At 43.6% G+C, this 24,936-nt stretch overlaps 1 protein-coding gene across 1 annotated transcript in view; it reads left to right on the forward strand.

Annotated features, from left to right (window-relative positions):
- Positions 1–21,155, forward strand: part of LOC139408003 (uncharacterized) — a 91,186-nt gene extending 70,031 nt beyond the window's left edge. The window contains 1 exon segment of the mRNA XM_071151847.1: positions 20,163–21,155. Within this exon segment, the coding sequence (XP_071007948.1) occupies positions 20,163–21,155 (993 nt within the window).
- Positions 21,156–24,936: the final 3,781 nt, after the last annotated feature.

Consider the following 24,936-nt stretch of genomic DNA (forward strand, 5'->3'; position numbering starts at 1 on the left):
CGTATTTCTCTATGAGGTTCTCAGGCCTGATCAACCTTAGATTCCTCTGAATCTGCCTGCAGATGGCTTGTATAGCAGAGACCAAAGATGAGATCTTCGTGTTCACTTGTGCCAGTAGTGACTTAGTAGAGTTTTTTGTCCCTTGTGCTCTATATCTTGTTTGATATGCATTCAGGATTTTGGTGAAATTCAGGAGGGGTAAATGTAACAGGTGTAAAATATATTTGATATATTTCACCTAAATATTTTATTTATTTTAATTGACTATTTTAAGATTATTTTGAGATGTATTACATTACTTTCAAGAGTGAACTATTTACTGTATTTATTTTCTAAATTGTCGTAATGCTGTGATGTCATCAACGGGAGCCATGATTTTACTCCTCAGTTTGCTCAGAGCGTGATGAGGAGAGGTATGTTTTATGTATGCTCCGGTCTTTTGAATACACATGTTCTCAAATGCACAAGAAAAGACAAGACAAGTAAAAGTTATATTGTCACTGATTGTGTTGCATTGCTGTTTTTAGGAATATATATCCATGTGAATGGGGATAATGTTCGTGTGCAAACTTTGCAAGGCTAGCCCAGGTACCGTTAGCTTTGTTGCAGGAGAGGGTCTCTTTCAGGTGCAGACATCGTGAGTTTTTTATGATTTTCTCACGGGCATTGATGCTTTTACTAGTCAGTTTTCTCAGAGCGTGATGAGGAGAGGCAAATATAATTGTATGGGAGTCCAGACGGCAGCATTAACTTTTGCCTTGTCTTTGTATCCATTCCATGCAGTCATTAAAAGAGAGGCAACCGGCAGAATTGTGTCCAGAGCCTTATCTTCCACCTACACCTTACCAGAACACAACGCAGAAAGGTACCGGTACAGAACCGGTTACACATGCAGTGTGTTTGATATTGTAGAGCATGCAGTATGATGGAGATGGCAGTGCATTGTGTGGTTGAGATGGTAGAACATGCAGTATGATGGGGATGGCAGTGCATCGTGTGGTTGAGATGGTAGAACATGCAGTATGATGGAGATGGCAGTGCATCATGTGGTTGAGATGGTAGAGCATGCAGTATGATGGAGATGGCAGTGCATCGTGTTGTTGATATGGTAGAGCATGCAGTATGATGGAGATGGCAGTGCATCGTGTGGTTGAGATGGTAGAGCATGCAGTATGATGGAGATGGCAGTGCATTGTGTGGTTGAGATGGTAGAACATGCTGTAGGATGGAGATGGCAGTGCATCGTGTGGTTGAGATGGTAGAGCATGCAGTAGGATGGAGATGGCAGTGCATCGTGTGGTTGAGATGGTAGAGCATGCAGTATGATGGAGATGGCAGTGCATCTTGTGGTTGAGATGGTAGAGCATGCAGTATGATGGAGATGGCAGTACATCGTGTGGTTGAGATGGTAGAACATGCAGTATGATGGAGATGGCAGTGCATCGTGTGGTTGAGATGGTAGAGCATGCAGTATGATGGAGATGGCAGTGAATCGTGTGGTTGAGATCCTAGAACATGCAGTTTGATGGAGATGGCAGTGCATCGTGTGGTTGATATGGTAGAGCATGCAGTATGATGGAGATGGCAGTGCATCGTGTGGTTGAGATGGTAGAGCATGCAGTATGATGGAGATGGCAGTGCATCGTGTGGTTGAGATGGTAGAGCATGCAGTAGGATGGAGATGGCAGTGCATCGTGTGGTTGAGATGGTAGAGCATGCAATGTATATTCTATTAGTTTGTTTCCGTTTCATTTGTTTTTTTTTCTCAGGGAAAATGCACAACATAAATATACCTGTCTACCTGGCTAATGTCCATCTCTAGAAATGAGTCACTGTATGTCGCAATAGACTAGAGAAGGCAGTAGTAGCACCTTTCTTGCAGCGACCAGCTGGCTGACCTTTTCCAACTCAAGGCCGTCTGGAGCATTGAACCCCCCAGCGGTAGAACACTCCGTTACACATGTTCTGAGAGGGTGAGTGAGTGAGTGAGTGACTAAAATATTAGAGACATCTGTATTGTCCCCGAATACCACTTTGCATGAAAACATACAAACAGACATAGGACCATATATAAAGAGCAAACAAACGCTAGTGGAATCAATGTGCTTGATAATGACTGTTTTGTAGCACAAGGGCAGTACTATGTACTGTACTAGACACATCCTATTCAACTTTGCATTACCATAGAATAAAGCTTACACATTTTGGCATTTTACTATGTGTCTGCAGAGGTAAGTGAAAGTGCTAGCCTGGTCCCAGATCTATTTGTGCTGTCATGTCAATTCCATGTAATGCCAAATATGACAAGTCATTGTCCTGACATGATAGTTCAAACAGATCTGGGACCAGGCAATGAAAGTGTCATTTGTGTTCTAGACTGTTGATGCTGTGTTAGGCCGCTAGAGGTCCCCATTGCGTTGTGCTCACTCAGGTGCAGTGTCCAGCACCAGCCCTAGCCTGTCTGAGCCCCCAGGGTGTTCCAGAGTGACTCATGCTTCAGCCCCGCGGTCGCCTGGTATGGCCAGCCGGCTGCTCACACAGACAATAGGATCCTGAGCCAGAGGCTTGGCAGGAAACATACACACTCAGGCATTTAGAGATCTGACTGCCTAAATACTGCTGTTTCAGCAGCCCTGTGTATGTGTGACATAGATACACACAATCGCACACAGACAGGGACACACACACACACACGCGCGCGCGCACGCGTGACTAGTGTAACTCACTGCCAGAGTCGTTGCCCTCGCCTACCTGGCTTGTGCTGCTCAGTAGGACCACATAACAGCAGCAGCCTCACCCTTTTCCAAACCATCCATCCAATTAGTTCAGCCCCACCAAACCCACCACGCCAAGGCTATTTGAAATGCACTCCACAAACAGCCTATCTGCATGTAATGGGCACACACACTCACAGAGAGACAAACACACACACAGTACAGAAACAAACAAAGGCGGATTCCTCCTCTTACCCAATCTAATTTCTATCTCATAAAAACAATTAGATTTGACACCCTGCATGATTATTTCCACTGATGAAGCACAAATAATATTGAAGGCATGTGATGCTATCTAGTGTATATAAAGCAAAGCCAGGACAGAACATGTCATGACTCTCTCTGTATGACTGTTTCACATCCATCCACTCAGCTGACGTACTACAGGCAAAACACGTCGGCCAGTATTCACAAAGAACTTTAGAGTAGCAGTGCTGAGTCCCTTACTCTGAGACACTTTACTAATACAGGCCCTGGAGGAAGCAGTCTCATGGTGGTAACTGCCCAACACTGGCCAAACTGAGGGGTTTCACATATGTTTTCACACTATGATAATGTGTTGGCACAGATCTTGAATTTCCACATTCTCTTTTCCAGCATGGTTCCAGCAACTATGTTGGATGCGTTACCAGGAGAGTGCTGTGTGAAAAGGGGTGTCATGACTTCCCCTCCTGGGTGAGGAACAAAGAGAGCCCCCCTCACTGTAATAGCTAATGTAAATTGGACACCACAGTTAGATTAACAATAATTTAAGATTTCTACCAATATCAGATGTGTATGTCCTGGAAAATGTTCTCATGCTAATCACATTAGCCGATGTTAGCTTAACCGTTCCGTGGATGGGACACCGATCCTAAAGAATTAAACAATTATACCAAACAGTTGCTAATGATCATCAATTCAATATGAAACAATCATTAAATGAAACAGAAACAGCTGTGTAGGAGGAATAATACTGGGTTAGGAACAGCCAAACTCAGTTATTAACAAGGTGAGGATGCAGAAGACAGTTGACTGTCAAAAGTCATACCCCTGGCAAGACTGAGCACAGCAACAAGACACAAGGTAGTTATACTGCATCAGCAAGGTCTCTCCCAGGCAGACATTTCAAGGCAGACAGGGGTTTCCAGATGTGCCGTTCAAGCTCTTTTGAAGAATCACAAAGAAACAGTGTTGAGGACCGTAGACGCAGTGGTCGGCCAAGGAAACTTACTGCAGACACATCATGCAATACTTCCCTTTGCAATCGGAAGATGTCCAGCAGTGCCATCAGCTCAGAAGTGGCAGACAACAGAGGGACTCTGGTACACCCATCTACTGTCCGGAGAAGTCTGGTCAGAAGTGGCCTTCATGGAAGACTTGCGGCCAAAAAGCCATACCTTCAACATGGAAACAAGGCCAAACTATGCACAAAAACACAGGAACTGGGTTGCAGAAAAATGGCAGCAGCTGCTCTGGACTGATGAGTCAAAATTTGAAGTATTTGGCTGTAGCAGAAGGCAGTTTGTTCACCCAAGGGCTGGAGAGTGGTTCACGGCAGTGAAGCATGGTAGAGGTTCCTTGCAAGTTTGGGGCTGCATTTCTGCAAATGGAGTTGGGGATCTGATCAATGCTGGTCTCCTCAATGCTGAGAAGTAGAGGCAGATAATTATCCATCATGCAATACCATCAGGGAGGCATCTGATTGGCCCCAAATGTATTCTGCAGCATGACAACGACCCCAAACATACAGCGAAAGTCATTAAGAACTATCTTCAGCGTGAAGAAGAACAAGGAGTCCTGGAGGTGAAGGTATGGCCCCCACAGAGACCTGATCTCAACATCATCGAGTCTGTCTGGGATTACATGAAGAGAGAGAATCCACAGAAGAACTGTGGTTTGCTCTCCAAGATGATAGGGCTAACATAACTGCCGAGCTCCTTCAAAACCTGTGTTCAAGTGTACCTAGAAGAATTGATGCTGTTTTGAAGGAAAAGGATGGTCAAACCAAACATTGATTTGATGTAGATTTTTCTTCTGTTCACTCACTTTGCATTTTGTTAATTGATAAATATAATCTATTAACATGCCTATTTTTGAAAGCATTCTTACTTTATAGCACTTTTTCACACCTGCCTAAAACATTTGCTCAGTATTGTTAACTATGTATTGCATTCCTTTTCTGAATGAGTGGTTGTCAGGGTGCTACATATTCATATTTATGGTGAGCATAGTTCCCCCATGTACCTGCTCTTTCTTTCTCCACCCCCTTTCATTGTGTAACAAGTCGTCATATCGGGTTAGTCCACTAGGGACCTTTCATTGCATTGTGTTTATGTATTTCTGTGTGATTATTTAGTTAGTAAATAAATAATTAAGCCAATTTGTTTATTCCTGAATCATCATTTTGACTAGGGTTCATGCAGATTTATAAAGTCAACGACATTCAGAATGAGACTGATATGAGGTAATAATAACTAATAATTGACCTAAATTTAATGTAAGAGATATTTACATCTTTAGAGTTTAAGTCATGAGATAGTAACTCGTTAAATAACTTTTCCTATGGTGCCCCAAGATTGCTAATGACTTAATTGTTACATGGCTGAATCACGTAAAAATTTAACATAGTTGACTGTTATTTTATCAAATCAATTATCACATTAATGATAGTCACTTAACAACAGGGGTATTAGGCTTAATGGCCCCGTAACCCCACCCAGATAGAGGGGTGTGGTCAGTTGGTTTAGCCAAGTTACAAAAACTGCTTTTTAAACTTTTAGATTGCCTTCATATGATAGGAAGTCTTGCCCTTATGCGCATGTAGCGGAGTTGAGTCGGACTCACACTCTTGTGATGAGGTAGTCCTGCCTGTGACTTGGTCTAATGCTGAAGACATTGGTTTCCTGAGCAGAAACCTGGAGATCAGACCCCACCGGTGAAACGTTCACACTACCAGTATGCATCGTTCACACTACTATCAACTTTCTTTTGCATGCTTACTGTGATGGCCTTCTGGTGCAGGATGAACCCTGAGTGCATGGGTCCCTACAGCAGGCCCATGGAGTCAGTATTGAGCAGGAAGGGGGTGACCAGGGTCACATACTTGGCCTCTGTCCAGGGCTTCAGCAGGCTCAGGGCCCACTGCTCTGTCCCACCACATTGTCCAGGATCACGTCAAACCTTAAGGGGGAACACAGGGAGACAGATAACTGGTGAAATAAAAAAGTATAACACCCTTTTCACACTATTGTATCAACCCGACATGCACTAGGCTGGCTCGAGTATTTCTTTTCACTTTGTCCTTTCCAGTACGGTGCCAGCAAAGATGGAGGATGCATAACCAGGTCAGCGCAGTAGAGAACGACTTGATTAATTTGTGTAAAAGGGGTATGACAGGAGGAAGAAAGAGAGACAGAGACAGGAAGAAAGGAGATAATCCGATCCACAACAACACAACAATCAAGATGTTCTTTACTGCTATACCTTCATGCTATCCAACAGACAAATAAACACCTTAACCTGAAGATAAACTGAGACATCTAGCCAAGCCTAAGTGATTGAAGTGTGTTTCTTAGTAATCACTGTATGTCTCTACACAGGGCCACTGAGGCAAGGTTAACAGGGTTTATCCTGATCAGCCTCCCATAGGAAGGCATTTAGCCTCCCACTGTAGTCCTTGAGCCTTGTCACCATGGAAACCAGGAAGTGAATCAGTGGGCAGGTGTGCCAAAGTGCTCTTGCCCTGCTGGGTGGGTAGGTGTGTGGGAAAAGTTGTTTATGATGTTGACCGTGGGGTTGGGGGAGGGGGGGGGGGCGACAACATGTTCTCTCACATGTACTCTTTGAGGCACTCATTCTGAGTGTTGTGGCGCTGTGTCTCAGTTGACACATCATGTGGTTGTTTACATGATCCGAGGACCTGGGTCATGTTCATTAGGCACCATACTGAAGGAATTGAAAAAATCAGGGAGGGACTACCTGTACTTGTCCAATAAGAAACACAAGTTGTTGTTTGTTGCAAAATGGTTTTAAAGATTTTCTGTTACATGACCTAATTATGAACATGACCCAGCTTTGGACTCCCCCCTCCACACACACACACACACACACATACACACACACACACACACACACACACACACACACACACACACACACACACACACACACACACGTCTCCTGGTGTGTAGTCTGCCACTTCATCTGTCCCCAGACCCCTCACAAGCCACTCTGCATTGTGGGAGCAGGTCACTGTTCACGTGGGCTCCCCGAGCCTTCAACAGCTACAGAGGAAACAGACCACTCTCTGTGTGTGTTTGTATTTGTACGTGTGCATATACTCTTTATGATTGCTCAAGGTCACCACTTGTGCTGGTTTAAGAACCATGTTGAGTGTCGGAGCTATGTGCTACTGGTCAGTGTCCTTACCTGGATGGAGAACTTTCCAACACCACCTGAGGCTCCAGAGATAAGAACTCTGAGGGAAGAGAGAGAGAGAGATCCGACAAGGTCAGCATTCATAGAGAGAAGAGGATCCATTATTTTTCAGTGTAGCACATGTAGCAGACATAGTAGTATCACTGGCTGGCTTGCCGAGCACCAGAGTGAGCATCGTGCAGCAGTGACGTCATCCCGCATGAATTAAAGCATTAAGAATTAAAGCAGTGTCACTCTCAATCAAACAAGACCATGTTTTGGTATAGTGATTGGTTAGAACGCTGCTTCGGAAGTGCAAAGTGTTGTTGTTGGGCAGATGGTCTTGGGTTTGATGCCAAATTGGAACATGGTGGGGACCTACTGTTACATACAGCGATGGCTGGGAGAGGGCGTATTTGATCATGTAAGGACCTGTGTGTTACTTGCCGTTTGTTAGCACAATTGTCTCGGCACAGGTAGCCTGCATTGACCAGGGCAGTCAATGCCATGGTGGCCACGTAGGAGATGGACGCAGCCTCCCTGTGACTCACGGCCTTGATTTGGGGGAGACCTAGGGTGGGAGGGCACACACACACATGTTGATTCATAGAAGGACGTAGACATACACTCTCACACGCATGCACGCAAAAACACACATCTGTACATTTCCCTCCCTTCTCCCCTTTCTTCTGTTTTAGGCAATGATGGGAAAGTGGAACTACTGGAGTTGCTGCGAGGACAGGACAACAGGAAAGGACAGCTTACTGAGAAGTGCCAAACAAATGATGCACCCCACAAGTCACAGGCACAGTGGGCACACAAAGGCCAGTTTGTCTGGTTAGTCTAATTGCTGCTTTTGCTGGCTCACGGAACCAGTTGTACTGTGAGTTTTAATTAATTATGCACACTTCGTTGCAATATGATTAAATGATTACATAATAGACTTGTGCCTTGTCCAAGTTGTATTTTTTACAAAATGTTCTCAGTGATCAGGGCCAGATTGAAACCCCTGAGCCCAGGCCCAAGAGGCAGCAAAATTATATGTATACAGTATATTCAGTTGAAGTCTGAAGTTTACATACACCTTAGCAAAATACATTTAAACTCAGTTTTTCACAATTCCTGACATTTAATCCCAGTAAAAATTCCCTGTAAGGGGTTGTAGGCCTCCTTGCTCACATATGGCCGCTCCAATAACTTGACTTTGTTGTCCTTAAGCCATTTTGACACAACTTTGGAAGTCATTGTCCATTTGGAAGACCCATTTGCGTCTTGAGATGTTGCTTCAAAATATCCACATAATTTTACTTCTCATGATGCCATCTATTTTGTGAAGTACACCAGTCCCTCCTGCAGCAAAGCCCCCGCACAACATGATGCTGCCACCCCCGTGCTTCACAGATGGGATGGTGTTCTTCGGCTCACAAGCCTCCCCCTTTTTTCTCCAAACATAACGATGGTCATTTTGGCCGAACTGTTCTATTTTTGTTTCATCAGACCAGAGGACATTTCTTCAAAAAGTATGACCTTTGTCCAAACGTGCAGTTGCAAACCGTAGTCTGGTGTTTTTATGGCGTTTTTGGAGCAGTGGCTTCTTCCTTGCTGAGTGGCCTTTCAGGTTATGTCAATATAGGACTCATTTTACTGTAGATATAGATACTTATGTACCTGTTTCCTCCAGCATCTTCACAAGGTCCTTTGTTGTTGTTCTGGGATTGATTTGCACTTTTCGCACCAAAGTACGTTCATCTCTAGGAGACAGAATGCGTCTCATTCCTGAGCGGTATGACGGCTGCATGGTCCCATGGTGTTTATACTTGCGTACTATTGTTTGTACAGATGAACGTGGTACCTTCAGGCGTTTGGAAATTTCTCCCAAGGATGAACCAAACTTGTGGATGTCTAAAATGTTTTGGTCTACAATCAGGTCTTAGCTGATTTCTTTTGATCTTCCCATGATGTCAAGCAAAGAGGCACTGAGGTTGAAGGTAGGACCTTGAAATATATCCACAGGTACATTTCCAATTGACTCAAATGATTTCAATTAGCCTATCAGAAGGTTCTAAAGCCATAGCAAATTGCTAATGTACATGTAAAATGTGGATTTTATGATGTAATGTCAACTTCATACATTTCTATCCCGGGACCATTCAATGTCCAACTCACCCACAGCAATTCTCCATAAATCTGCTGTGGATTACCCAGAATTCCATACCTTTATGACTGAGTGTATTAGACAATGTAGACACACTAATCCACCAGGAGGTGGCATAATACCCATTTTATGCTGGAATTTAATTTAATCACACCGTTACACTAACACCTAATGCAGTCCCCACCTGTGACTGAAAACAGGAAAAAAAGAAAAAAAAGAAAAGCCCTCTTAAAAACTTTGCTGGCTATAGGACATAAAATGCTGTGTAAAATAGTGTAAAGACCCTGGGTTTATAAGCGCGGAAATCGACTCTGACGCCACTCACCGAGTTGAATTTAGTCGGCTAGCTAATATCCCATGAAGCTCAAATACAATTGTGTTTGTCACATGCTTTGTAAACAACAGGTGTTACAGCGAATTGCTTACGGTTCCTTTTCCAACAATGCAGTTAAAGATCAAAATAACTTAAAAATAGAAATAGCGACACAAGGAACAAGTACACAGTGAATAACGAATATCAATAACGAGTAAAAAATAACATGGTTATATACAGGGAGCACCAGTACAGAGTCAATGTGTAGGCGTACAAGGTATTTTTTTTTATTTATCCGTTATTTTACCAGGTAAGTTGACTGAGAACACGTTCTCATTTGCAGCAACAACCTGGGGAATAGTTACAGGGGAGAGGAGGGGGATTAATGAGCCAATTGTAAAATGGTGATTATTAGGTGACCGTGATGGTTTGAGGGACAGATTGGGAATTTAGCCAGGACACCGGGGTTAACACCCCTACTCGTACGCTAAGTGCCATGGGATCTTTAATGACCTCAGAGAGTCAGGACACCCGTTTAACGTCCCATCCGAAAGACGGCACCCTACAATTGAATTAGCTACAGTATGTACATATTGAGTTAAATCGTTGTGCAACATCATGGATAAGCTATGGGCATCGTCTTTCATCTGAAAAAAGTGAATTCCCGCTCTTATGGGCGTTTATTGGTAAAAAAACATATATGTTTGGAGTAAAATAGAGTTTGGCAATAGAATAATTTTTCTGATGGTGCACTCTGATGTCAGAGAGCATTAGTAATGACATATTTTTTGTAGGAACTAACTATGGGTCATGGACTATGGGGAAATTAATGGAGTTTTTGTAGGGTTTTTGGATGAAGGCCAAAAATAAGGTCTGTTGCAAACACAGGCTTACAAGATCTTATACATTTTGTTCTATGAGATATATATAATTTATTTATTATCCTATCATGGGGAACTACATTTTTTAAATAAATTATACATCTAATTTATTTATTTTTGGTCCTATATTGACCACAACCCTATACCCTAGACACCCACCTGAATGACCCAGATACTAAGGAGAAGTCCCTATCTGTTTTATGGGCCTGCTGTAAGCGGCCTGCATGCAGCCAAAATGCGGTCAGAGACCTAGAGCAGCACCGCCCCCTCAAGATTCTGAGCCTGCTTGGCGGGGTTGGTCCTAAAAAGCCAAAGCCCCCTGAAGGGAGAGCATGATATACAAGGAAATTCTCAAAGCTACTAATGAGAACCTTGATGACCTTGTACCTAGCCGGTGGGGATTCCGGTGGGGTGCCCCCACCCAGACAGTGGCAGTGCTGGCAACACTAGCTGCAGTAACCCATGGGGAGGGGGTCACTCTCGGACTTTCAGAGAGGCGGCATATTATTGTGGCCCTGGTGGAACAAAATCAAAGGTCTGACTTCACGGAGATGCTTGGGAATATGGTCACTACGGGGGACCATGTTGTTGGTATTTCAGGGGAAGGGGGTATATCTGACCTCCATCATCTAGGATGTCACATTGGTTAATCAAATCTCCCCATTTCTGACCATTTTTTTGTGCAGTATTGCAGGCCTTATCATACATCTGCAACTGTATAGAAATGATCTCACTTCAAAACATTTTTATAGAATGTAAGCAAAAATAGATAAGCTCTTGCTGCCATGGAAAGGAAAATACCTGTATATTTGTGAAAAACTCACCCTGATTAACACTTTAGTCATCATAGTTTATCTATTTGCTTATGTCTACACCTAGTGACCTGCTTTTTAAATTATATGAACCAAAAATAATCAAATTTGAATTGGAATGGCAAGCCAGACAAAATTAATAGGGCTTATTTATATAACGAATATGAATTCGGAGGGCAGAAAATATTAAATATTAAAGCATTAGACCTCTCACTAAAGGTGTCTGGTCTTAGTATTTTGTGTTTTTCTTTATTATTTTGGTCAGGCCAGGGTGTGACATGGGTTATTTATGTGGTGTGTTTTGTCTTGGGGTTTTTTGTATGTTATGGGATTGTGGTATAGTAGAGTTGTCTAGGTAAGTCTATGGTTGCCTAGAGTGGTTCTCAATCAGAGGTAGGTGTTTATCGTTGTCTCTGATTGGGAACCATATTTGGGCAGCCATATTCTTTGAGCGTTTCGTGGGTGATTGTTCCTGTCTCTGTGTTTGTTTGCACCAGATAGGGCTGTTTCGGTTTTTTACGTTACGTTTATTGTTTTTGTATTGTACGTTATTATCTTTATTAAAGATGTATAAAGATAACCACGCTGCATTTTGGTCCTCCTCTCCTTCGACGGAAGAAAACCGTAACAAAAGGCATCAGTCATACAAAAGTTATACTTAAATCCGAGATGGTTCTCTAGTAAATTAGTGAGAATGTCTCTCCCCATGTTCAAGAATAGCCGTTTTCCCTTTATTCAGATTACAACTGCTCACCGTTGGTTATTTGAAAATTAAATCTCCAAAATATCGTTATTTTTTTAAACAAGCCTTAGAAAGTTGGTTGCAATTTCAGTATAATCCACCTGAAAAGACAGAACAAATATTACAACAAATGTTGTGGTTAAACTCAAATATACTATTTTATTAAAAATAAATGATCTCACCCCGTGGGGTCAAAATGATCACAAGAACGGTGAGCAAAAATCCCAGAACCACACGGGGGCCTAGTGAATGACCTGCAGAGAGCTGGGACCAAAGTAACAAAGCCTACCATCAATAACACACTACGCCGCAAGGGACTCAAATCCTGCAGTGCCAGACGTGTCCCCCTGCTTAAGCCAGTACATGTCCAGGCCTGTCTGAAGTTTGCTAGAGAGCATTTGGATGATCCCGAAGAAGATTGGGAGAATGTGGTCAGATCAAACCAAAATAGAACTTTTTGTTAAAAACTCAATTCGTCGTGTTTGGAGGACAAAGAATGCTGAGTTGCATCCAAAGAACACCATACCTACTGCGAAGCATGGGGGTGGAAACATCATGCTTTGTGGCTGTTTATCTGCAAAGGCAACAGGACGACTGATCCGTGTAAAGGAAAGAATGAATGGGGCCATGTATCGTGAGATTTTGAGTGAAAACCTCCTTCCATCAGCAAGGGCATTGAAGATGAAACGTGGCTGGGTCTTTCAGCATGACAATGATGACAAACACACCGCCCGGGAAACGAAGGAGTGGCTTCGTAAGAAGCATTTCAAGGTCCTGGAGTGGCCTAGCCAGTCTCCAGATCTCAACCCCATAGAAAATCTTTGGAGGGAGTTGAAAGTTTGTGTTGCCCAGCAACAGCCCCAAAACATCACTGCTCTAGAGGAGATCTGCATGGAGAAATGGGCCAAAATTACCAGCAACAGTGTGTGAAAACCTTGTGAAGACTTACAGAAAACGTTTGACCTCTGTCATTGCCAACAAAGGGTATATAACAAAGTATTGAGATAAACTTTATTATTTATTATTGACCAAATACTTATTTTCCACCATAATTTGCCAATAAATTCATAAAAAATCCTACAATGTGATTTTATGGATTTTTTTTTCTAATTTTGTCTGTCATAGTTGAAGTGTACCTATGATGAGAATTACAGGCCTCTATCATCTTTTTAAGTGGGAGAACTTTCACAATTGGTGGCTGACTAAATACTTTTTTGCCCCACTGTATGTGTAAACTCCAGATTGTATATATTTAACCCAAAAATAAGTGGGGGATTGGAAATGAAGCAAACAATTACATTGAAGGAAGCAACAATCTATCCTCATTATTAAAGCTGGTCCTCCCCTTACATAAAAAAAAATGTGTAAATGAAAATTTTACCAAAAATAAAAAATACTCAGATGAAACATAGTGCTATTTATCACAGACTTCTTTGTGTCAAAGTTTAAGGACTCTCGCCAGTGTCATGATGAAAGATATGGTCAAGAGCCTCACATACAGTATATTGTTTGGTCATTGTGCTGCCACAGAATGAATTGTGAGCAAAGCCTCAAAAAAAAGCTTTATATACAGCAGAGCTGTGAGAAAAGTTCTATATATTATCGAATACATTTTCGATTGTTTGTGAGAATGGCAACAGGTGTAGTTCCCGTGGGGGAAAGATTCTATTGAGGAAAGGTTCCCGTGGGGGTTGCCATGGAAGCCAAGAAGGGGAGTAAGGTGTGTATGTGTGTGTGTGTGCTCAAACACACATGCATGTGGGGGTCTGGGAGAGGAAGTGTGCCTGAACTCAATTTTATACACTAATTGCAGTCTCACCCATTAATTTGTAATGACCGGTCATTTTGATCTGGAACACCACAGGTGTACAAAAGTTGAATAAAACACCCAAAATGTAATGAAAATGATCAAAATGTATTTTGTGTGTTCAGATGCCCTGTGTGGACAAAGTCATTGAACCTTATGACAATCAGATTAAATGAACTACAATTTTCTGAGAGAAAACTTGTAAATCAGTCCAATTCGACCAGAACACATCAGGAGGGTTAACATAACTTTTTGTACATTTTGAAGCATTTAGGTCATATAAAAAATCACATTAAGCACATGGGATAGCAGGTAGCCTAGTGGGTAGAGGATTGGGCCAGTAACCAAAAGGTTGGTGGGCCAGTAACCGAAAGGTTGTTGGGCCAGTAACCGAAAGGTTGGTGGGCCAGTAACCGAAAGGTTGGTGGGCCAGTAACCCGAAAGGTTGGCGGGCCAGTAACCGAAAGGTTGGTGGGCCAGTACCTGAAAGGTTGGTGGGCCAGTAACCGAAAGGTTGGTAGGCCAGTAACCGAAAGGTTGGTAGGCCAGTAACCAAAAGGTTGGTAGGCCAGTAACCGAAAGGTTGGTAGGCCAGTAACCGAAAGGTTGGGAGGCCAGTAACCGAAAGGTTGGTAGGCCAGTAACCGAAAGGTTGGTGGATCGAATCCCCAAGCATAAGGTAAAGGTAAAAATCTGTCATTCTCCCCCTGAACAAGGCAGTTAACCCACTGTTTCTAGGCTGTTGTAAATAGGAATTTGTTCTTAACTGACTTGCCTAGTAAAATGAAGGTCATGTTTAACTGACTGATATTATCTCATAGAACAAAACGTTTAAGATCTCCTAATCCTGTGTTAACCTCAGATCTTATTTTCTGTGTTTATCCCAAAACCCTATTCTTTCCCCATTAATTTACCACATAGGAATGGCTGAACGAACCAGGGGCAACTCATTTTCGTTTTTTAGGACTACAAGCTGGCGAGCTCTAAAGAGGATCACAAGAGGACAAGAGTTGGCAACATCAATTACCTAGCTAATCTCTAAACCTGTGAATTGTTTGTGTGATCTTTAACTGGGTGATTGATAGCCTATGACTTCTGCTGGCAAGCTTTTGAAAATGTGTGGTGATGTTCCATCAAGACCCTTAAGTCCCCCACACTTGTATCAAGTCCCCTCACGTGTACGTGGCCTAACATCCCACTGCTGACAACAATGTAGCAAACAGCGACAGGGCAGCGGCAGTCAACAACAGACATGTAGTTAAAAGCCGAGTCATTAAGGCCAAGGCTGATTAAATGCAAGTAATTACTCGGATGAACAATGCTAATTGTTGTACCAAATCATTGTGTCAGCCAGGAATAACCAGATTTTTAAGACTTTGGCTTGATTTGTTTGTAGGATTTGTTTCTGAGTCTGTCTTTCATCTAATTACATCTATAGTCATTCACCTGAGCTTTTCAAGCTTTATACAGTATTTGTTTAGTGAAAGAACAGGGGTTTATAAGGTTAGCAGTGTTGTTAAGGTTTGGGTTAAGGTTAGGGTTAGGTTTAAAATCACATTTTAAGAACATAAATTGTGGAAATAGGCAGGCTTTAGCCATAATTATGACTTTGTGGCAAGTAGTTACGACCAAGACAAATTGATGAAAAGGGGAGGTCTAACTGAATTTGTCCAATAAGAAACACTTGTTTCCGTTGCAAAACAATTTGCTACGGTGTTCACTAAGGAATACACCTCTTGTTCTGGTTCCCCAAGTTTTCCCCCCTGCCACACCATAGATTCTAATGTAATTTATGTCAGGCTATATTTCTATGTATGATAGTGTGTACAGACATCACAACGCACATTTCCAGGACCGTAGGACTAAATATGAATAAAGATGCCTGTTGTCACCTGAGGTCAGAGATTGGCTCACATTGATTTGGAATAGTTTGTGTCATGCACAGTAGGTTCTAAGAGCAAAGTTGTAATGAATCTGATGATGGTTTGGGTTTCTGGATGAGAATATGTTGGAACAATGATAATGTGATGATTTGAATGAGTCTAGCGAGTCTATCCTGGTTTATCTTTATTGAGTTCTCTGCCTTGATTATACTACAGGTATACTACATGTGCAGCCTACTTCTCCACTGCTTCCCTATTTGTAACAAAAAGCCACTAGTCACAAATATACAGTAGTCCCACTTGTAACATATTAAAAAGCTCACCAGCAGTAGTCTACACGGCCCTGGCATTGGTTCAACTTCAAACAGTAGCAGATGAGCCATAAAGTTTCACAGTAATACTCTGCATCAAATTAGTGCTAGTAGAGATTGGAGAGAAAGAGTGTCCCCAGAGCGCCTGAAGCAGAATAACCATGGTTCTGTTCCAAATGTCATCTTATTCCCTATATAGTGCACTACTTTTGACCAGGTCCTTATGAGCCATGGTCGAAATCAGTGCACTAGATATGGTCTATGTCCCAAATGACACCAGAGCAACAGACAGCTGCTTTTATAATCACAGAGCTTTTGGGGATAGAAAAGAGGACACACATATTATATGCTTTGTTTCAGACCGCCTCATTACAGTAGAGGCTGCCTAATGAAGTGTGAGGGGTGATTCTCATGATAACAAGAGTGAGTCCCAATTATCTCTCCTTTCTCCCACTTGTTCATTTCCCTTCACTGATTCAAAAATAATTAACTGGTGTAAGAAAAATGCTAGACATTCCGAACAGCAAATGCCCCCACTAAGCCAATGCTTTTAGATTTGTGGGAAGGATTAAACAAGTGCACCACTTCTATGTGAAAAAGGATAAATTATTGGGATGCACGGAAGGAACTTGGCTACAGTTTCTGGTTATTCTGAGGGGGGGAGCCATTTCTCCTTACTACACTATGTAAATCATGGACAGAATAAAAAGACTCTTAGATGACTGACATTTTTGGTGTACAACGAGCTCTGTGAACGTTGCAAGGTCCAATGCCTTTTAGAGCCAGAAAGAGAGATGTGTTGCATTTTCTGGCCTAAACAGACAAAGAATAAATTTTCTCTGCCTCTGGGAAACAAGCTGAGTCTGGGAGACGGCATATTAAAGGGGACAGTTTAGCGAATCCAACAATCTCGCTTCAACATTCTTAGCCTGATTTTGTCAGGATTTGGCCAGGATTGTTCCGGTTTTGGCCACTAGATGCCCCCATTGTGCTTTTTTGACCCTTTTGTTTTCCCTTGTTTTTTATTATTTGCACCTGTGCCTCATTTCCCTTGAATGTATTTAAAACTTCTTAGAGATAGGGGGCAGCATTTCTACTTTTTGATAAATAGCGTGCACAATTTCAACTTCCTGCTACTCATGCCAGGAATATGTAATATGCATATGATTAGTAGGTGTGGATAGAAAACACTCTGAAGTTTCTAAAACGGGTTCAATCATGTCTGTGACTATAACAGAACTTATGTAGCAGGCAAAACCCCAAGAAAAAACTGTTCAGAATTTTTTTTTTTTTTCCCCTCTGACAGTTCCCTCAATTGTCTTTGTCAAGGGAAATTAGATAGCGCCCATTTTACAGTTCCTACGACTTCCACAGAATGTCACCAGTCTTTGGAATTGGGTTGAACTTAATCATTGGTGAAACGAAGAAGAGGCACATCCTGGAACGACGTTACACTTTTGATAGTTACGCAAGAGGGAAAAAGGAGCATGTTTTGTTTACTTTCTCTATCAAATACAGTTTGCCCCGTCTACAATTTGATCGATTATTAACGTTTAAAAATACCTAAAGTTGTATTACAAAAGTAGTTTGAAATATTTTGGCAAAGTTTATAGGCAACTTTTGAAATGTTTTGGAGTGACGTTGTGTTTTGGAAAGCTGTTTTTCTCCGGATCAAACCTGCTTTATAAATGGACATTTTGGGTATACATGGACGGAATTAATCGAAAAAAATTACCAATTGTGATGTTTATGGGACATACTGAAGTGCCAACAAAGAAGCTTGTCAAAGGTAATGCATGTTTTATATTTTATTTCAGCATTTTGTGTAGCACCGGCTACGCTAATTATTTTGTTTACAACTAATTCAGGTTCAGGGGGGTGCATGTTATCAGATAATAGCTTCTCATGCTTTCGCCGAAAAGCATTTTTAAAATCTGACATGTTGGCTGGATTCACAACGAGTGTAGGTTTAATTGAGTACCCTGCATGTGTGATTTAATGCATTTCCCGAGGCTATTGGCCACTTGAGACGCTAGCGAGAGTGGCTAAGAGGTTTTAAACCCATAGTTTTCCTCAGTTCTTTGCTCTGTGTTTGAATGTTAGCATCCAGCCCCAGCGATGCTGTGAACATTTGTTACTCCAGTTGGACTCTCTTGTGGTACTCTGTTTTTGTTCTCGTTTATTTATTTTTGATTATCTTTTGAGGCTTTTTCCCTGCTGTACCTACCACCTTGCGGATTTACAGTGCCTTGCGAAAGTATTCGGCCCCCTTGAACTTTGCGACCTTTTGCCACATTTCAGGCTTCAAACATAAAGATATAAAACTGTATTTTTTTGTGAAGAATCAACAACAAGTGGGACACAATCATGAAGTGGAACGACATTTATTGGTTATTTCAAACTTTTTTAACATATCAAAAACTGAAAAATTGGGCGTGCAAAATGATTCAGCCCCTTTACTTGCAGTGCAGCAAACTCTCTCCAGAAGTTCAGTGAGGATCTCTGAATGATCCAATGTTGACCTAAATGACTAATGATGATAAATACAATCCACCTGTGTGTAATCAAGTCTCCGTATAAATGCACCTGCACTGTGATAGTCTCAGAGGTCCGTTAAAAGCGCAGAGAGCATCATGAAGAACAAGGAACACACCAGGCAGGTCCGAGATACTGATGTGAAGAAGTTTAAAGCCGGATTTGGATACAAAAAGATTTCCCAAGCTTTAAACATTCCAAGGAGCACTGTGCAAGCAATAATATTGAAATGGAAGGAGTATCAGACCACTGCAAATCTACCAAGACCTGGCCGTCCCTCTAAACTTTCAGCTCATACAAGGAGAAGACTGATCAGAGATGCAGCCAAGAGGCCCATGATCACTCTGGATGAACTGCAGAGATCTACAGCTGAAGTGGGAGACTCTGTCCATAGGACAACAATCAGTCGTATATTGCACAAATCTGGCCTTTATGGAAGAGTGGCAAGAAGAAAGCCATTTCTTAAAGATATCCATAAAAAGTGTTGTTTAAAGTTTGCCACAAGCCACCTGGGAGACACACCAAACATGTGGAAGAAGGTGCTCTGGTCAGATGAAACCAAAATTGAAATTCTTGGCAACAATGCAAAACGTTATGTTTGGCGTAAAAGCAACACAGCTGAACATACCATCCCCACTGTCAAACATGGTGGTGGCAGCATCATGGTTTGGGCCTGCTTTTCTTCAGCAGGGACAGGGAAGATGGTTAAAATTGATGGGAAGATGGATGGAGCCAAATACAGGACCATTCTGGAAGAAAACCTGATGGAGTCTGCAAAAGACCTGAGACTGGGACGGAGATTTGTCTTCCAACAAGACAATGATCCAAAACATAAAGCAAAATCTACAATGGAATGGTTCAAAAATAAACATATCCAGGTGTTAGAATGGCCAAGTCAAAGTCCAGACCTGAATCCAATCGAGAATCTGTGGAAAGAACTGAAAACTGCTGTTCACAAATGCTCTCCATCCAACCTCACTGAGCTCGAGCTGTTTTGCAAGGAGGAATGGGAAAACATTTCAGTCTCTCGATGTGCAAAACTGATAGAGACATCCCCCAAGCGACTTACAGCTGTAATCGCAGCAAAAGGTGGCGCTACAAAGTATTAACTTAAGGGGGCTGAATAATTTTGCACGCCCAATTTTTACGTTTTTGATTTGTTAAAAAAGTTTGAAATATCCAATAAATGTCGTTCCACTTCATGATTGTGTCCCACTTGTTGTTGATTCTTCACAGAAAAATACAGTTTTATATCTTTATGTTTGAAGCCTGAAATGTGGCAAAAGGTCGCAAAGTTCAAGGGGGCCGATTACTTTCGCAAGGCACTGTACCTTTTGACTTAGAGGATTACCTTTTTGTCTTGGAATTACTTTTGATGTTGTGGATTTATATTTTTGTCTGAAGAACCTTCCTTTTTACTTTATTAAAACACTGTCTCAAGTACTGCTGTGTCTGCCTCATCTTCTGGGTTCTGCCGACTATTAGTGGCTCTGTTTGCTAAGTGACTGTTTCTCACACCGGAGACCTGAGTTCGTAACTGGGTCCTGACAGAAATACAGAGCCAAAATTAACCCAGAGGCAGCCAGTTCCCAGGACCTTTTTGCCACGCTGTCCCACCACCGGGGGACTGTCCAACGCCACAAAGCCGCTCTGGTTCAGCAAGAGGCCTTAATGGCTTGTCATTCTCAACTTCTGTCGGAGATGCTGACTTCCATAAAGCAGATATCTGATCGACTTCCCCCAGCAACCGCTCCCACCCCAGTACCTCAGATTCAAGTGCCCGTGGCAGTTAACCCCCTGGCTGAACCTCGTCTTCCGCCTCCCAAACGGTTCTCAGGTGATCCGAGTGCTTGTAAGGGTTTTTTCACCCAATGTTCTCTCTCCTTTGAGCTGCAACCCTCATCATTTCCCACCGACCGGTCCAAGATTGCATATATCATCACCCTGCTGTCGGAAAAAGCCCTGGCCTGGGCTACTGCTGTGTGGGATGCCCAAAGTCCCTGCTGTGCCAGCTACTCTGCCTTTGCTGAGGAATTCAAGCAAGTGTTTCAAGGTCCTACCAGTGGCCCTGACTCAGCCAAACAGCTCCTGACTCACCGCCAAGGTCGGCGCAGCGTGACAGACTATGCCATCCAGTTCCGCACGGTGGCAGCAACGATTGGCTGTAACGACGAGGCGCTCACAGTGTGCTTTCTGAAGGGTCTTTCCGACACCATCCAAGATGAACTGGCCACTCGGGAACCACCGGACAACCTCGAGTCCCTGATCAAGTTGGCCTCGCGCATAGACCAGCGTCTGAGAGAGAGAGAACTCAACCGTAGACCTCTCGCCCTAGCTCCTATCGGTCCCAGATCCGAGTCCCCACCTTTATCCTCGCTGGCTCTACCGGAACCCATGCAGGTTGGACGCATCTCCCAGGCTGAGAGAGACTGCCGGATGAGGGACGGATGCTGTCTATATTGCGGCAAACTGGGCCATTTCCGCTCCACGTGTCCCGGGCTCCAGGGAAACGCACTATCCCGTGCAGGCCTGGGGGGACTGTAACGGGAAACATAACCTCCTCCCATCCGTACAACTCCCGGCTGCTCATTCCAGTCACCCTTTCCTGGGACAACCACGAGCTTCCCCTTCAAGCCTTGGAAGACTATGGAGCCGCAGGTAACTTCATGGACGGTATCTGGGCGAAGGAGAATGGCGTCCCCTCTGAACCTCTAAGGGACCCCATGAGGGTTACTACGTTGGATGGAAGCCCTCTGGGATCTGGACTTGTCACTCGCGTCACTACCCCCTTGCGACTTTCAGTTTCCCAGCACCAGGAAGTGATGAACTTTCATCTGATCCCCTGTTCTGAGTTCCCTCTCCTTCTTGGCTACCCCTGGCTTCACAGCCATAACCCTCACATCGACTGGTCTGTGGGAACTGTCAAGCAGTGGGGACCTACGTGACAAGCCACTTGTATCTTCCCGAATTCCCCAAGTTCTCCTCCCGAGTCTCTAGAATCCATCGACCTGTCCCGAGTTCCCGAGTGTTACCATGACCTCAAACCGGTATTTAGCAAACAGAGGGCCAGCATGCTACCACCCCATAGACCTTACGATTGCCCCATCGACCTGTTTCCGGGCACCTGCCCCGCCAGGGGTCGGATCTTTCCCTATCTCCTCCCGAACGAGCTGCTATGGATACCAACATCAAGGACGCTCTGGCAGCAGGCCTCATTCGTCCGTCCACCTCGCCCGCGGGAGCAAGGTTTTTCTTTGTGGCCAAAAAAGACGGTGGATTACGTCCTTGCATCGACTACCGGGGACTCAATACCATAACCGTCTGTAACTGCTACTCGCTACCCCTTATGGCCACAGCATTTGAGCTGCTCCAGGAAGCAGTTGTCTTCACTAAGCTTGACCTGTGGAACGCATACCATCTTGTGCGGGTCAGACACGGTGATGAGTGGAAGACCGCTTTCAACACGCCTAATGGTCAGTATAAATACTTGGTGATGCCCTTCGGCCTGACCAACGCCCTGGCTGTGTTCCAAGCGCTCATAAACAATGTGCTTAGGGATATGCTTAACATCTTCGTGTTTGTTTACTTGGATGACATCCTCATCTTTTCTAGCTCCCTTCAAGAACACACAAAGCATGTCAGACAAGTACTCAAACGCCTCTTAGACAGCCATTTGTACGTTAATCCGGAAAAATGTGAATTCCATTCCTCCCGAGTACAATTCCTGGGATTTGTAGTGGAACCCGGTCGAGTCCAAAGGACTCCAGGAAGGTAGGGGCGGTAGCGAATTGGCCCACCCCCAAGTCCGTTAACTTCTTGAATCTAGGGGGCACTATTTTCATTTTTGGAAAAATAACGTTCCCTAAGTAAACGGGCTATTTTGTCAGGACAAGATGCTAGAATATGCATATAATTGACAGGATAGAAAACACTCTAAAGTTTCCAAAACTGTAAAAATATTGTCTGTGAGTATAACAGAACTGATATTGCAGGCGAAAGCCTGAGAAAAATCCAATCAGGAAGTGACTCTTATTTAGAAACCTCTGCATTCCTATGTGTCCCTATTGAGCAGTGAATGAGATATCAACCAGATTCATTTTTCTATGGCTTCCCTAATGTGTCTAGTGTCACAATACATAGTTTCAGGCTTTTATTTTGAAAAATGAGCCTGAACGTCAACATTGCGTCAGTGGTCAGCTGAAGTCTCTCAGAGTGTTTTGTGCGTAAAGGACAAATGCGGCCATTGTTTCTCTCTTTCTACTAAGAAGCCATCTGTCTCGGTTGAGATATTATCGAATAGATATTTGAAAAACACCATGAGGATTGATTATAAACAACGTTTGCCATGTTTCTGTCGATATTATGGAGCTAATTTGGAATATTTCTCGGCATTGTCGTGACCGCAATTTCCGGTCGAATTCTTAGCCAAACGTGAAGAGCTAACGGAGTTATTTCGGCTACAAAAATAATATTTTTGGAAAAAAGGAACATTTGCTATCTAACTGGGAGTCTTGTGAGTGAAAACATCCGAAGCTCATCAAAGGTAAACAATTTAATTTGATTGCTTTTCTGATTTTTGTGACCAGGTTGCCTGCTGCTAGCTAGGCATAAAGCTATGCTAGGCTATCGATAAACTTACACAAATGATTGTCTTGCTTTGGCTGTAAAGCATATTTTCAAAATCTGAGATGACAGGGTGATTAACAAAAGGCTAAGCTGTGTTTCAATATATTTCACTTGTGATTTCATGAATATGAATATTTTCTAGTAATATTTATGTCAGTTGCGTTATGCTAATTAGTGTCAGTTGATAATTACGCTCCCAGATCCGGGATGGGTAGTTACAAGAGGTAGGAAATTCAGTGTTTCCTGGGCTTCACAAACTTTTACCGCAAGTTCATCAAGAACTTCAGCTTGGTGGCAGCCCCGCTCTCCGCTTTAACCAAAGTTGGCAACGCAAGGTTTCTGTGGGGAAAAAAAGCTGACACGGCCTTCCAAGGACTCAAGCAGCGCATCCTCTCTGTTCCCATCCTGACACTACCGATTGCGGAGGAACTTTTTGTGGTGGAGGTATACGCATCAGAGGTTGGTGTTGGAGCTGTCCTGTCTCAGAGGGGTGAAGACAAGAAGCTCCACCCTTGCGCCTTCTTCTCACACCGGCTTACCCCGGCCGAGAGGAATTACGATGTGGGGGATCGTGAACTCCTAGCGGTTAAGATGGCATTGAAGGAATGGAGACACTGGCTCAAGGGAGCTTCTCAACCGTTTCAAGTGCTTACGGACCACAAAAATCTGGAGTATATCCAGCAGGCAAAGCGGTTGAACTCCAGACAAGCTCGATGGTCTCTTTTCTTCAATCGATTCCAGTTTATCCTCACCTATCGGCCCGGGTCGAAGAATCTCAAACCGGACGCCTTGTCCCGAGTCTACGCTCCTGCCATTCGAGAAGATACTGCAATGCCTGTCCTTCCTGCCGCTAAGATCGTGGCCCCAATCTGTCACCCGGGCGTAGGTCGCACCTTGGAGTTCAGCCAGCGAAAGTTCTGGTGGCCCACCATAAAAGAAGACGTTGCCACTTTCGTCAAGGCCTGTCCCGTGTGCTGCCAGGGCACATCTTCTCACCTCCGCCCTCAAGGACTCCTTCACCCTTTATCTATTCCTCACCTACCCTGGTCCCATATCTCGTTGGACTTTATTACTGGCCTTCCTCCGTCCCATGTTAATACTACTATCCTAGTCATCATCGACAGGTTTTCTAAGGCGGCCAGGTTCGTCCCCTTGACTAAGTTACCTTCTGCCAAGGAAACGACTGAGTTGGTAATTAACCATGTGCTCCGAGTCTTCGGCATTTCTCAAGATATGGTTTCCAACAGAGGTCCCCAGTTCGCCTCAAGGTTTTGGAAGGCCTTCTGCCAACTCATAGGGGCCACTGCCAGTCTATCTTCAGGGTACCACCCGGAGTCCAACGGCCAAACCGAGAGGATGAATAAAGAGCTTGGAACCACCCTCAGATGTATGGCCTCCAACAACCCATCCACATGGTCGTCCTTCATTGTTTGGGCCGAGTACGTGCACAACACCTTGCGCTCCTCCTCCACTGGTATGTCCCCGCACAAGTCAGTTTGGCTATGCCCCTCCATTGTTCCCAGACCAGGAGGCAGAAGTCGGAGTGCCTTCAGTCTTGAAGTTCATCAGACGCTGTCGGCTTACGTGGAGGAAGACCCGTCTTAATCTTCTGCGTGCCTCACAGCGGTACCAACGACAAGCCAACAGACGTCGCCGTCCCGGGCCTACCCTGCGCCCCGGCCAGAGAGTCTGGCTCTCC

The sequence above is a fragment of the Oncorhynchus clarkii genome, chromosome 4 (assembly GCF_045791955.1).
Source record: "Oncorhynchus clarkii lewisi isolate Uvic-CL-2024 chromosome 4, UVic_Ocla_1.0, whole genome shotgun sequence".
In the NCBI taxonomy this organism is placed as follows: Eukaryota; Metazoa; Chordata; class Actinopteri; order Salmoniformes; family Salmonidae; genus Oncorhynchus; species Oncorhynchus clarkii.